The 15985-nt window shown below is 47.6% G+C and overlaps 1 protein-coding gene across 3 annotated transcripts in view; it reads left to right on the top strand.

Moving 5' to 3' along the window:
* Sh (Potassium voltage-gated channel protein Shaker) overlaps positions 1-15985 on the top strand; it is a 354522-nt gene that overhangs the window by 264448 nt on the left and 74089 nt on the right. Inside the window, exon 1 of one of the 3 annotated variants that reach the window (XM_089557867.1) lies at positions 11218-11373. The exons of the other annotated variants lie outside the window; for them this stretch is intronic. Coding sequence (XP_089413993.1) covers positions 11279-11373 — 95 coding nt within the window. The 5' untranslated portion in view covers positions 11218-11278. Of the gene's footprint in view, positions 1-11217; positions 11374-15985 lie in introns of those variants that run through there. 3 annotated transcript variants of the gene reach the window in all.

The following is a 15985-nucleotide window of genomic DNA, read 5'->3' as shown; positions in this document are numbered from 1 at the left end:
GCGAAATATTTAAAGGACAGGCAGATATCGTCAGGAAGTACGGAGAAACTTCCGCGGACATCCCTTACATATCCTTTTGGGCGCTCTTTGTGTATCCATGGGAGGTCCGTGGGAAAGTGCCTGAGGGCTTTCATTAACCCTAATATTGGCCATTGGTAAAAGAAGGGTAAATTTTCCGGGGAGTTTTTTAGGCCCTGAAAGGAAAACTTGCTCGGCTCACGTATTACCAAAGCGCAGTTTACATTTTCTGTGATTAAGACGTGAAGAAAGAAATGACTAAAGCCGATTACAATGGTGCAGTTGCTTGGCTCAGTGCTTACATTTTTATGGGCAAAATCTGCGTAGCATCACACGCTGTCACGGCGAGCTTGTCCAACAACAATCATGCGCGAAGTACAGATCCGGCTTAGAAACGCTACAAAGCAGAAGTCCTGCAGCGCCGTCATATCGAGTATACATCCACAGAACGGAGAATTTCTTCGTGTTTAAATATCTGAATATAAGGTCCTCCCTTCGAAGTAAGTGGCTGTTGCATGTTAAGCAATAATATTTCATTCGGTCGTGAATCTGTGATGACACAAATAAGAAATGGAAATGAGCTGACCACGTTGTAGATATCGTTCACTATAAAAAAAAAAAACATGAGAGTCCACTCTGCCATCTTTGTCGCAAACATTTCGCTAACAAAATGAGACGTGATTCAAGTAAACCTCCGCAATATCACCCGTATGGGATATCCCAAGGATAACGTGTCAGGACATTTCAAACAAGGACTTGGAACGGACATCCCTCGCAAGCATTCGAAGGTGTTGGGATATTTGGCTATAATTCGGATATCGCTGGGACCTGGTGTCTTTACTGGGATTAATAGACCCCTTCAGAGCAGTTAACAGGACCAGCATGGCTTTTGGTTTGAGCTAGTTAGTATCGATGCCTGTGGTGCACAAAAGCGAACTGGCGAATAAAAACGAGGAGACATATAGAAGAAAAAATCGGCGCCGTACTAGTTCAGATTTATGCACAATATGCCTGGTTTTACATCATTGAAAATCAATTCTCCCGTGCCCATAGACTGCCGTCCTTGTAACAAGAGTCGTTGCGAAGTATTCCGTGCATGACATCTGAGAACGTCACTAGCACTGGTACTAACTTTCGTTTAAACATCCTCGGCAACTTCGCCGTAAGATACTGCAAAAACGTCGTTTGTCTGGTCCAATACACCGTATTAACCAGCCGTATGTAGGCCAGACATGAATTCCCTTCTGATTACGCTTTAATAACCTCGAGCCCATGTTCAATTCCTTCGAAACCTGCCCTTATACTCGTAAAACATGTTCAGCTTCCCGGTCATTCATTCCACCAGATTGCAAGTACTGTTTTTGCATCTTGCTTCAGAACTAATCACGACGCACATTTATAGTCTTTTGTCATCAATAAATTCATTACAGCGTAGTTTCAATGAAAGCACAGGAAAATTGAGCTCCCTACCGTTGTATTTAATTTTAATACCCAAATGTTCACCACCTTTACTGTTCTCTTATTCGCGTTTCTTGTTCTTTGCCTTCGCACGCTTTCATCGTAGTGCGCGTCTGCCTTTTGCTTTTTAACGCCATAGCGTTAAAGGGCAGATTTTGAGGTTTTCGAGATTCACGTATACTAATGAAACTTTTTCCGAAGCCTTCCTTCCCCGTCTTGATCAATCTCACCAAGTTTCGCAGCTATGCAGCAATCTATTCCTGCAAAAACAGATTTTCAAGTTTGCCGTTTCCGTGGCCTCAGTTGAGCCGAATTCTGCGAGTAACACTGGGTTTGCGACGCCATAAACGTTAATCTAAGCTTATTTTATTGCCCGCTCCCCGTATGAAGAACAAATTTTGAAGCTTGTGTAAGGTTGTCTTGGTCATTATTAGATATGAACAGATTCATAATTTCCAGACGCTATTTCAGCCATTCAACAATGATGTGAGTATTTTTCTAATAATGAACCTGACGTATTCGCCGCGTCAACTGGAACCGAGTTTCGGTTTCGGTTTGATATATTCAAGAAAACTTTGCGCACATGAACACAAGATGGAGGGAGAAACACGCACACACCGTCTTGTGTTCATCTGCGCATAGTTTTCTTGAATATGTCGTTACACCAACTGGCCCAACATTCTGCTCTACTCGGTTTGATAATTTTGTTGTCTGAAAATAGTTGTACTTCGTATTTTGAAAAACAGTTTTTTGTGCCGAGTGCAGGGGTCTCCAAGGAATACAATACCATCATTAGCTCAAAAGTTTGGAAGAACACAGAGGGTTGCCCTCGGAGGGTCACGTTCAGAGGAGTACTCGGCGTCGTAATTGGCTTTGGCATATCGAGGAAATACGGATTGGTCGAGAGGGTCGTGACTTCCCAGGTGGAGCTACCGAATTGCGAAGTATTCAAACATTAGATTGGTCGTGATTATAAGGTAGTGACATGACTCAAACGCCATCATGGCATGAAATGAAAAAATGAACCTAGAAGCCAAGTTTGATGACTGTAGATTAACTAGTTAATCAATTATAGGCAAAAATGTCGAAACTGTGTCGAAATAGCGCGGACGTCGATGTAGCCACGAAAACGGTGTGAGTCACATCTACCGGAAGTCGTCACGGCATAGTGAAAATTGTCTCAGAATGGTCGGAAAAATGTCCGGTTTGTGTCAAATTACATGAAAAAATGTGTAATTAAACGTAATTAACATTTAGGATCCCCGAAAGATGTATAATTTGGGTATCGATATAGCCGCGGGAATGGCGTGCCGTTACATCCACCGGAAGTCGTCACGGCATAGTGTCCTCGGCTTGCGCCTCTCAATACTTTAGTTGCCAAAGTGTCCTCACATTTTTTTTCTTTCATTTTTTGGATGTTCCGGTGAAACATGCGGGTGGCACAGTCAGGTGTCTTTCAGGATGCTTTAATAAATATTCACACTTCTGTTCTGCTCTTCGCTGTCATCGTGTATAAAATCTCGTTCTGCGATTCTTGCGGCCCGACGCTAGTGGATCGTTATGCTGGGACTGTATACCAAACTGAATATCAGCTGCCGTCACGTCGTGTAGCTATGACAAACAACGCACTAAATTCCGCAGCGTAGCTCTTCTGACTGCTGCTGTGGCTCGCATATTGTCTTGCAGCCACTGGCCTGACGCGCTTTTACTTTGCTGTACTGCATTTTTCTGTGCGCTGTCATGCACCTAACTACATATACTGTTCCTTCCACTTCAATACAGATATTCTCACGAAGACCTGTCCACGGCAGACGCTTCAATAGACTGAAAAGACGCCCCGCAAGTTTATAGTGGAGAGTTAGGGGAGTTGGTTCGTCTTCCTCCATACATGTCTTTTGCCGCTGCCGCTTATTCTGCCGTTCCACACCGAGCTCCGGGGCGCAGCACTCGCTTAGAGCGCCGCACAGCCAGTTCGGACCCGCAGAGAATGGGCCGGCGACGAGCGCGGAGCCAGTTAGAGCCGCTCTTTCTCCGAAGGCGAGCGTGCCACTCAAATATTCATTGCCCCCGCTTTTCCTATTCCGTCGGCCGCAGGTGCTCCTCCCAATCACCCTGGCGCCCCTCTCCCGCTTCTTACGGCGGGCGTTTCCTCGCTACTGTCCCTCGGGGGTTTCCCTGCGGCACCCGGACTTGCTGCCTCTGCTTCCCGAACCGCTTTTTAAGCGTGAAATGTGTTTAGCTCTCATTCTGTGTAAACTAAGACGAACATCGTCCCGAAACCATGGCGAGCCTGAAGCCGGACATGAAGCCGAAATTATACTACATATTGCTAAACTTATCGCCAGAATACTAGACAGCCGAAAAACTGCACCAACATCGAGCGGGATCTTTAACCAGGGGTGACGCGAACAGAGCAGCTTCATTGCCCGATACCGAAGATCACTCGGCTATCGCGGCTTCTTCTCACACTGTCATTGTTGTGGCCTCTGAAGGAATGGCACATACCCACAGTGGAGGACTGGCCAGGGTTTAGTGATGATGATGATGATGTCCTCACGCTTAATGGCACATGCCCACAGCGGGGGATTGGCCAGGGTGCATAGCGGATACAAGCGCACTCATGTACAGGGATTGGAGTATTTTGATAATTTTGGGACGCAGAGCTAGAATTTGTACAAAACAAAAAATACGGAGAAGGAAAAGTTGTGAATTCACATTCTAGCAGAGGAATCTACCAGGTGAAATTACATAATCGTGAATATAATCCCACACTGGTTTCAGGGGCAAACCCCTTAGTGCTGATGAAGAATAATTCTCGCGCTGTGGTTTTGAAATCGTCGTCTTGCTCCTCGTCGCTCATCCTGTCGGTTACGAACTCCGCATGTTTGCTGATTCCGCTGATGCACAGGCGAGGTTTACTGCGTAGCTGTATTGCAGACTTTGCCCGCCACAAACGCAGCCGGCGTGGTTCGTAGTCAATGCAAGCGCAGGTTCATTTCCAACCAGTGCGAGCACTGAGTGGTCGCTCAGGAGAATTCTGTCAGCTGACCCAGATGTACCTGGAAATAATGGGAGCACGTGCGGGAACAGGCTGCACCGCTTCATCGCCAGAGTTCGCAGCAAAAGGTTCCTTATCTCCGACATTTGCGGGTGCGCATGTATGCATGGATGGTAGTGCTTCCGAGTGTGTGTGCGTAAGCGTGTTTCTAAGCACTGACATGTACCCTAGCCCTGGCCGGCGTACACTGGGTAAACTGGCATTGATGAAAAAGATGGAGACGCGCATAACTGTCAGTGGACACTTTAATCGCGCTTTGAGGTGCGTGGCGGTGGTGTCTACGGGCAAAAAGTTGTGTCACAAAATTTCCGAGCACACGAGAATGAAACGAGGACTGACAGAAAGGACACACACTAGCCTGCCAGTTCGTCCTGAAAAAGCTGCGCTTTCGCTCAATATTTCGTGCTCAGCAATGCTAAACCACTTACCATTTTTTTCAATATCCGTTGCGTGATATCCCAGCCGATTAACGCATTTTTTGCAATTGATGAAACAATGCCTCATAGTTTAGCGAGCATCAAAGAGCTGTAATGTACCGTAGACACAAAAATGCCTTTTTTCTCTAACATTATTTTGGCGGGCAATGTCTCGGTGTAGAACTTATAGAAAAATGTCTGTACACGGCGAGAGGGGCACTTCACGTACTCTTCTGAGCACGTCATATGCCGGTAAACCAAAATATACAGAGCGTTACATGCGCGGAGGGAACAGCATACAAATTCAATCCTTGTACAACCGTTTCCTCGGCACTGAAAACGGGTACTGAGGGGAAAAACGAACAAGTAGGAAACGAAACGCCAAATACACCTTATTGATTAAGCCCCACAAACAGGGACGATAAGAAACATTTGAAAACGATTATAAAAACTAACTTGCAAGAACGCACGCATTAGCGTATTGAAAAAATAAAGAAAAGTGGCGATGGCGCAGTACTCTCATGGAATGTCCAGCGAAGTTGATGGATTCGCGCCGCAGCGAGTTCGTTTCCACTCGCGGCCGTAAAGTGTTTTATTTATTTCTTTTTTATTACGTCATCAGCACACCTTATACTCGGACGCTCCCTGCTACGCTCGCGCTCTTCGGTGGCAGTGTGGATACTGTCGCAGCCTCTCAGCTGTCGCAGCCTCTCAGCAGCCTCTCAGCAGCCTTTCAGCATGGTTTTTCAAATTTGGCGGTGCGCTGTAATTTGTCCTTGGTGGTCACGTGGCACTCGTGACGTCCGTGCTGCCTCTACCAATCAGGGGACTTTCCTGGCATGCGGCGGAGGTTTTTGAATGTGACGACAGCTCTAATGCTACCGCATTTAAAAAAAAAAGCGTCGCATGTGCGCATCCATTAACCTTCAGGACCATGTGTCGCTATGCGTCGCTAGTTCTGTCTGAATGCGCAACGGGCAACCACTACTCCAGCCACCTGCTACTGCGGCGTACAGAACGTCGCGCCTTTCCTCAGTGGCCTGCATTTACAGCTGTTTACACAGGTGCAGAGAGAGCACCTGTGGATATTCTGTGAATCACCCTTATTTTCCGCAGGAGCATTCGCGCCCGTGCCCCTCGCCTTGCCTTTTTTATGCTCATGAATAGTATCCAAATATCCCTCTTAAGTGTTGTGCGTGGCGCCAGCTTTCGAAGTGACTTCGCAAAAGAATGAAGTGTAATGGCCGACAGGGTAGGACGTGACGGTTTGCCGTGTTGTTCGATATAATGGGACCGACTGCATCGGGAGTAGGCGATGAGAACAAGCACCACCCGCTTGGCTGCACGCTTAATAAAACCTTTTCCAGTGTAGGTGTTTAGCAATGGAGGGGTTTGTGCGGCGAAGAGAACTTCCATGTTCGCGTTGATATACGTATGCCGCAGTGTTCTTCCTTTCTGCTTTGAAAACAATTCAGGAACATCTTCCTTTTTAGCTGCTGTAGCTTCTTCCCGCAAGCCGCCTAGAAGTTTCAGCCTTAGCATGCTTTATTTATTTATTTATTTATTTATTTATTTATTTATTTATTTATTTATTTATTTATTTATTTATTTATTTATTTATTTATTTATTTATTTCGTCATCCACCAACCTGACACACTGATGGGGTGCTACGCTTGCCCTTTTCGGTAGCGTTGCCGATACTGTGACAACCTTCCAGCTGCTCCGGTGATGATGGATTTTCAAATTTCGCGGCGCTCTGTCATTAATCCTTCATCGCCCCGTGACACATATGACGTCACCTCTGTCTCTACCAATCAGTAAATCTCGTCTCGAACATCGGCTGGGTGATGGTGTGACGACAACTGTAATGATATCGCATTACACAATGAATGTATTTGTGCTCCATCAGTAAGTGTGGCGAAGTAGAGCTCACGGTACCAGTAAGCGGTGCAACGAAGCAGTTTCCAGCGCGATTCGTGCCGCTATAATGTGCCCACAGACTGCATATGTATGCGTCGGAGTTATGCTCCCGTATAGTCCGATCTTTTTTTCTTTGTTTCACTGACAGTATGAGAGGAGGCCGAGGCTGAAGAAGAAGGGAGCACATGAGAGAGGTTGAAAACCGTTTTTTTTTTTCTTTTTAATCAGTGCAAAATAATGCTAGACATTGCACACATGTCGGATGCGTGGAACCCGTAGTGCACGGTGCCCAGCGGCTGTGGGTGACGTCATCGGTGCATTTTGGCCCCAATATTACATGAAGCATCGCCTCTCAGAGAACAATACAACGACAAAATGCAAGGCTACAAAACAGGCTGCTTCAAAACTCAGTGTGATAACGCAGTCTAATGCAGGGAAATGTTTATCGACCTGATGGCGACCTTTCTCATGCACACAATGTTAACCCAATAATCAACACTATAGCGCTAATTATAGTGACGTATCGTCTTGGCATAGTGGAGATAAAGGATCTATTGTTAGGATGGAGAATTTGGCCGACTTTTTGTGTGGCAGCACTGTGTTTTTTGTTTATTCGTATGTTCATTCACGGCTGGCTTTTGTACCCACGTTCTCGAAGTGCCTTTTATTGCAGCGCATTTTTCTTCACTGCGTAGTCAATTTCCAAATGTGCGCATGCACGAAAGCTGTCGCCTCCTCTCGGGCTTCCCTTGCCTGTGCGTGCATTTGGAGTAAACACCAGTGAGCGCTGCGAACTGCCAGTTGACGGCTTCTCCGGCAGGTGTTGGCTCTTTTGCGTCGAAATTACAGGGTTTTACATATCGCTTTCCCCGCACAATTTCGGCCCCTACTTTGCGAGGACGTCCAGAAAAGCGTGCGTTCATCCGACGCTCTGGGTCTTCACTTGGCAGCTTCATTATTTTTTTTTTTTTTTGGCTTCGCGCGAGTCGGCGGTGGTGGTGAGAAAGAGGAGAGGCGAGATGAAATGTTTTATGCAAGCAATTTATTCCGACAGCGTTGCGGGAGATGACAGCGGGAAAAGGGCGCGCAAGGAGGACTGGCACGCGCATATCTTTCCTGGGCGTAGACCGGCCCATTACGCATGCGATCAGTCAGGCGTACGCTGTTTGTCTTGGCAGCTTTCCTTTCGGAGACAATGTCGGCGAGAAAGATTATGACGGAATAAATTTGGAAATCCCGATTCCCAATGCCAGCCTCGAAACGCAGCGCGGCTTCCGTGCAGTTCCCTTGTTTTCCAGCGAGCCCAATTTCCGGTCCTTCACGCACGGAAGGGGCTGACACACAACACGCTGTACCATCGCCAAAGTATGCCGTTGGGCACAGCCAAGGGAGAACGAGAATCACGACGGTCCAAGGCTTCGGAATTCGAAGCGTACTAAGATCAGATAATTCGGTCCTGGTAATTTCCACCTTACAGGCAGTCATCTAATTCTTTCATAATAAACTTGCGCCGCCAAAATTACCGATAAGTTTTCCGGGAGCTGCGTACGAATATAAAGGTTAAAAAAACTTTTTGCGGTCCTGGTTTCATGCGGAAGGTAGCCTCGAGCACAAAAGATTGAACTGTATGAGACGAAGTGACCGTCATGTGACATTGGCGCGGCTACGAGTTACACAGTAAATTTCTTGCACTAAACGCTTTTGGCTGCATGTTTTCACCGAGTTCTCGCATAGATTTCTAATGATCGCATTATTGTCGCTTACACCCGCTGACAAAAAAAAATACATCATATTCGTATTTCTTTATCTTCGGCGATCGTGTCAACTATAAATGCGGGAAAAGAGTAAATTGTGGTCATCACGACAACTCCTTTTTTTTTTTTGTTCTGTCGCGAATCAACACCAAAACTTTTGCGTGCTTGTGAGAACCGGCGAGCGCCCAAAGCATGCTGAAGTCTACCAGCTAGTACAGCCAATTGGTGAAGGGGGATGACCGAGCTTAGGACCGCCTCTGAATTTGTTCAGCCTTCAAGTGCAGGAAACCGCTCTGCCACAGCGTATTAAAGTGGTAGGATTACAGTTGTCGTCGCACCAAAACCCCGCCGATGTCCGAGACGAAATTTGATGATTGGATAAGTGAAGTCAAGGAGCTTGGTGACGTCATCGCAACCTGCCCTGATAGGCCACCGTGATTGACCGAGAGAGCTCATGTGACCTTGTAACGTTATCACAGCCCTTGTAACGTTATCACAGCCTGTCCACCGGGTTTTGAGCAGCCTAGTTTCTAGGCAGCAACCCAGATAGAGAATAAAAACAAAAAATGAGAAGAAAATATGACATACGCAATGTTGGTACCATCACAGCATAGGGCATACCTGCTAGTGCCGCTGGCAGTTAGAATATGGGGGTCGATGGGCCGAAAGCTGCAAAAATAAATTGACGCAAACACGGTCAGAAATTGCAGCAGGGGCTACGACAGATGGGATATTTATTGTTGTCGCATTCCACTTTTAAGGTGACTAAAGCGTCCACGTCGGTATTTTTTTTAAGCGGAATCTTTGGGACAAAACTCATGGTGCATACATTATCCAAACATTTAACGCGAAAATTGGTGAGTAGACTTGCATACAGTTTTCACGGCACCACTGCAAGGACATCGTACAGTTTGCCGCAGAACCAACTCCTCTTAATAACCTCGATGCGATAAATACTTTTGCGAGCTAGTCTTCGTGTGTGTCTCCCGAGACAGTTCGACTAGGCATCCATCGAGTGCATCTCGAGGTTAGCAGCAACGAGTGCCCGGGTTCTGCTACGGAGGATTTGGCGCGCAGTTTTGTTTGATCCGCGTTGCGTGCAGCGTATCAGTGGGCACATTTATGCTCCTTTGGACGTACAGCAATTACAATTTTTCTGCACAAATGACGGGTGGCTGAGACACAAAACAGAGTACCCGCGGCGACTACCAACTATGCGTACTGCTAAGCCGATAGACATAATCACGTTCATCTGACAGCATATCGATAATGCATGCACCAGAAAGGTCAGTTGCACGCGGATTCAGTCGATAAGCGCGCCTAAAGCCGTCGAGTTATCCTCATGTAGTACGTGATTCCGAGACACAGCCATGGAGTGGGAGGGGGGGGGGGGGGGGTTGTTCTGCGCGTTAACGGGTGGCCGCTTCTTGAAAAAAGGAGAAATTATTTGAGAGCCTCTTTCTTTTATAATGTTCTTAATGGAAAAAGTTGTATTCCAAAAGAGAAATACATACATGAGCTAAGTTACGTTTCCGCCCGCACCGGCCACCCACTAAAAGTGCGCGAGTACAATTCCCGAATTAACCCATTCAAATATAATTTTTTCCCACGGGCAATGCATGATTGGAACAGTCCGCCTGCACAAATTGCTGCTTCGCCTCCCACATCTTTTTACGACGTTTTGCAAAACCACCTGTTAATATGATTGTATTAAGTTAAAATGACTGTTAGTATCACATATAATATCAGTGTAGCAATAGCTATTATCCTGGTGCATTGTGTTCTACTTTTGTGCTACTAAAACAGTGTTGTATTTTGAATGTCATTTTCTCTGCGTCTGTCGCGGGCGTGTTTTTCTTTCTGCAACGTTCTTTTCATTTTTGCCTTTCCTCCCATAGTCCATGGGTTTTCTCAGTATATTGCATCATTTGCCTCAATTACTGTATTTCATCTGTTGCTTTTATGATGTTTCCCCCTACAGCAATGCCCTAGTGGAGGCGCTGTAGGTATTTTGTATAAAATAAATAAATAAATTTGCGCCAGGCCTACGCCGCTGGCGCTCCGTCAAAGGTTAAAGGCATAGGCTTCACACAGACCTCAGGTGCTTTAGCTTTGCTATTAAAGTAGCGTTGTCGCGTTAAAACTAAAAAAGGAATTAGGGAGGTAGCGTTACGTGATCCGGCCAGCCTGCGCTTCGCATTTCCCTCTCTGTGTACGCCAAAGTCGGCCCCACGTGATCACTGAGACCCTGCCTTGGTCATCAGGTGGGGGCCGACTCTCCCCACTTTTTATGCTTAGGCTTCGGAACTATCACGAAGCGCTCCCGGCCGAGCTTCTCTTCCTCCCGCGCGGTGTCGGCGCAGCAGCAGGCGGTCATCTCCACGGCGCATGTGCTGCTGCGAGGCACAGACGCTCGTGCGCGGCGCCCGGGAATCCGTGCGGCGCCAGCCTCCCCCGTCAGGTCGCGCGCCGGTCGCCGAGAGGCAGTGTTGGGCGCGTGTCGCGGGCCCCGTGCCAAAGGTGCGTGCGTCGTCGGCGGCGCTGGAGTAGCGGCGGCGGCGGCGGAGGCGGGCGCGGTGGCCGCGCTAAGCGGAGTGAGCACCGGGCGGCGCAGTCGGTCGCTGGCGGCGGCCCGTGGCCGCCATGCACAGCCATGATCCGCATCAGCACCTTGGGCAACGCCGGGGATGCGCCCAGGCCCAGCTCCGCGCACCCACACCACCCGCGGGCCGGCGGCCACCAGCAGTCGTAAGCCCCCCCCGCCTGTGTGTGTGTCCCCGCCGAGGTGGCCGCCCCTCCCCCCACCCTGTGTGTGTGTGCGCGGACCCCCCGATGATCGAAGGGCGCTGAATGCCGATGCCTGTGGGCTATTTGCGGTGTGTGCATCGCGCCCTGCCAACGGCTGAGGGCAGTCGAATGCACCACGCCTGCAAAGGACGCGCTAACACAGCACTATCGCGTCCTTACCCCCCTCCTTTTTGTTAACCAGCCTCAAACGCTAGTATATGCCCTTTGCTACGCTAGCGGCACCCCGCCGTAGGACGCACACAGGCTGATTAACGGAAAGCACCACTACCCGTGTTGACTAAACTCGAGAGATTCGATACAACTTCACGCGCCGCTGATTTTTCAAGAACAAACTTGGTCCACTTGTTCCGTACTCTCCCGCAGGTTTGAGAGCCTCGAACGTAGATTGTGCAACGCTTGATAGCCGTCACATTTCCTCCTTTCCACACGCTTTTCCTACCAAGCCTCCAGCGTGACTGATGCCCGCGAAGCTCGCTCAGTCAGGAGCCACGGGGCCTCATTGTCGGCGCTGTGAGTGTTTTCATCGCTACAATGCCCTTCCGTCGTGACGAAACCGGTGGTTCTCATTTTCGAAAGAAAGGACAAATTGGGTACTATGGCACTAAAGAAACATAATTATCGGATTTAGGCTCCACTATATTCACTGCATTTGCTGTGCGCAATCTCACGAGGCCAAGACGTTGCAGCATTAAATAAAAAACAAGTTTTTTTTTTTACTTCCTATTGCACGAAACATGGTTCCAGCACGATGCCAGTACAGCTTCAGCAGCTCATGATCCGCGCACGCCGTCGCAGGCACCTGGGGAGATGCTTGTTCATTTGGTCGCTTGTTGTTTCTACTCCGTTCTTACTTTGCTTACGTTGTTCACTTGCTTTTCTTTCGAACAGCGCTCCTTTCCATTTATTCTCGTGTGGTCTGCTTTAGAAGTTCCGCCTATGCATCGCCTCCTTCAGGACCGATGCCTTCCTCTCAGAAATAGCAATGAAAAGCCGCACTTTTACAGTCTAGCATGTCCGTGTGTACGGACGTGTGCGTATTCATCATCATCATCATCAGCCTGACTACGCCCACTGCAGGGCAAAGGCCTCTCCCATGTCTCTCCAATTAACCCTGTCCTTTGCCAGTTGCCAGTATTCGGACGGAGCAAAGCCGAGTGCGCGGCTTTGTGCCGGAGCCTGTACGGACTAATATTTGCCAGCCGCGGTAGCTCCTGCCCTAGATGCACGTAGAAGGGACCGCCGTTTCGAGAGCACGGTTGCCGGTGTTTTTGGGGAGCTTCCGCTCAGCTATAACCCTAGCAAAGTATTAAGAAATGTAACGAAGACAATGTCGTCGCTATCATCATCATCAACCAGGCTGCTTTCACTGCAGCGTAAAACCCTGTCTCATTCTTATCCAGTTTTGTCGCGTCTAGTGCATGTTGGATTGTTCACAAGCAGCCTTTGCTTGATACAGTTTCTAGTCTGGTATCCAGACCGAACCAGTGATGATGGGAGGTAGAGTACTGGGGCTTGTGACGTCACGTTACGCAAAGCATAACAAATATATGCAAATACAACTCAGTTAGCACTGTCGGGCAGAGGTCAGCCACAATGTCCAAGCAATTCTGCTCGTTTCTTGTGCCGCTCCGAATTCTTAGCTGGCCCTGGCTACGTTTCATTTCCCCTTAAATCCGCTCTGTGATTAGTTACGCCCATTACCGGTACCGCCCAGTTACATTTCCTCCTCCCCTTCTTCACTAGTAAAACGCGAAGCACCGGTAACTCGTGTGTATTTTTGTCTCCTGACATCACCGCATTCATTTTCCATTCTATAGCTCGCTGCACAATGTAAGACACATAAGGGCCGTTGGACAGCTCGCTGCTCTGTCCTCAATGCAAGACACATAAGTGCCGTTGGAAATAGAGTACCTTATATCAACGTACATATAATAATACCTGTTCTTCGCGAGAATTCTGTACTACTCTGCAGAAAAAATGACATGTGTTTCAGTGAAAATAATCAGTTACTCTTTCGCGCTTTCATCATTTGTAAAGGTGCCGAAGAAAAAGGACAGCACAAAAATAAGAACCAGTGCGTGTTCAGTTCTTGTGTTTGTGATGTTCTTTGCGCGCTGTGACTGCCCTTATCGAGAACAACCAACTCTCCCGAACTTCTACCTTTGCAGCCCCGTTATTGTAATTATCGTCTGCTCACTATAGTAATGAGTTATGCTGCCATAAATACGACTCATCAATGCTTGTGTTTTGCCCTAAGGGCATTTTGAAAATGCCCTTCAAACGTCACTTGGTCAAGCTCTGACGAGCCTTGCCCAGTTGCTCATACGAAAAGGCACAGTTTTTTCCCTAGAGTTTTCCTAAACCACCACGAGTTGCTAACCTGCATGGTTCGGAGCATGCTTTTCCACGCGCGCTCGCGGCAGCGAGTCGATTTAGCTGTAGAAATTTCACAACCAGCGCTGCGAATGCGTGAAGCAGCCATAAGCAGGGACAACGCTATATGGGTGGATGTGATGGTCGGACTGCTGTCAGTTGCTCTCGTCCTGTTCCACCTCATGCCAAACTGCTGACTGAATTTTGTTTCTCACGGTCCGCTTCTTGGTGTCCCTTGCTTTAGAAAGCTTTCGGAATATGGTAAAGACGCAGGCAGTTTTACCTCGTTTTGTGTTTTTTTTTCATACTTTGGATCTGACATTAGAAAAACACTAGCGTGCAGTTTTCATTCGAGTCAAGGTGTCATTTACTTTAGTGGCATTTGCGTTTGAGGCATTGCTTTCTAACTATAGCGTCCCCAATGCCAATGGAGAGAACCTCGTGGCTTGCACTGGTGCGACGATTAGCATAGTTTCTCATGCGTTGTTGTAGGCCCAGTTTATGAACCACTATGCATAAGCTGCGCAAGAGTTCCTGCAGGTACGGACAACGCACTAGTCGGAAATTAATACGGACAGTGGCGCTAGTTTGGTATTGCATTTGTGAAAACAACAGCGGAATCAGGCGAGGGACGATCGAAGGAACGGGAATTCTGAGTGCTGACTCGCATCTGTCGGTCTATAATGGAGATGCAGAAGTTTTACATGGTTTTATTTAATTGTGCACTAAAGAAGAACGACCATAACAAGGTGAATCGCAACTGTGACTTTTATGAGAGCATATTAATTCTCCATTATTAAGAAAAAGGTGCGCACAAACGAGTCAGGCTCCTCAGTTGCGGAACAGCGCTTGTAATGCCCGCTTCGCCCGCCGTCCCTAGTTTGTTCGCGCAGTTTTTTGCAAAATGCGCTTGTCGTGCGTCGAAATCCGTTAGAGTTGAAGGGCGCACAGAGTAGCCGAGCTTTTTCTGAATGTCGAGTTTGTCCACGTTTGCCCCGATTGTCAGCAACTGCGGCTTTTCCCGCTAGCTTCCACAATTTCTAGTGTCCAGTCCAGCTTGCTCGGTGCTTAGTGGATTGCAAGCGAACTGCCTCTCCCTGCCTTTGCGAGGAAAGCAGTTAGAACGCGCACTTGACGGCGTCGGTGACGGCAGCACCGCAGGCGTAGCGAGAGCGGCACTTCGTTGCATCTCTGCGCAGAAATTGTGCCAATAAAGGTCGGGGAGATGTACTCATCAAAAAGGACACACTTAGGATATAGTATACTATATGCGACTGACAAGAGTAAACAAGCCACGTGAGCCTCGCAATAAATATTCGGCGTGAAACTTTTGACAGATCGAAAGCAGAGACGCCGGTCTTCATTCGCTCACGATACAAATGGATTCTCGTCCATTCCTCGCCCGTTTAACATTTATTATGACTTTTGCCTCATATTCCGTCTTCATATCCGTTTCTTTTGTTTACCAATCTGCGTGTGGCGTCTCTCATAGCCTTAGTCGCTTTGGGACGTTAAACCCCGTAAACCAAACCAAACCAATTTGCGTGTGTTGAGTTATCTTAAATACCCAGCGTGCCACATATATAGACAGCGAGGTGAGGTACAGGGGCCGACAAAAGTAAATGGCACATGCTATTGTGTTTTAATATTTTCACTCGTTGCCTAATTGAAATTGCCAATCTGGTAGTGGACGCTAGCGCGCTTTCTCATAGACAGGGTTTCTTAATTTTCGATAAGGAAGGCGTGATTGCACTTAGAACGCAATAGTGCTCCATTAATTTATGTCCGCGCTTGTACATGCGTATGATGACTACTGCAGGCTTAAACTATCGCCGGCTGTGAGCTGAGGTTCAGTGGTAGCACTGGCGTTTCCCTTCGCGGCAGTTTGCAGGCCCGAAGTCAATTTACGGTTGGCTAGAAATCAATACGATGGTTTAAAACTGCAATGCCTAAGCATTAAAGACGTTTATAAAAAGTTCAAAGGTTTCCTCCCATAATTTGTTCCGGCATTGCAGAAATGTAAACAAGTGGGATATTTGTTCAGACAAAGCGATTACGTCGCAAACAAATATACCTGAATTTGAGGTCTTTGTTGTGCAAGGACGATAAAATTTGACGCAAACATGGAGGAACGTACGGTAGGTCAAATAAAAATAAAAATTGTTCTGCCCCCTGCCAG

This window comes from Amblyomma mixtum, chromosome 1, assembly GCF_055824585.1.
Source record: "Amblyomma mixtum isolate Tamu chromosome 1, ASM5582458v1, whole genome shotgun sequence".
Taxonomy (NCBI): Eukaryota; Metazoa; Arthropoda; class Arachnida; order Ixodida; family Ixodidae; genus Amblyomma; species Amblyomma mixtum.
This window is presented reverse-complemented; position numbering and strand designations above follow the sequence as displayed.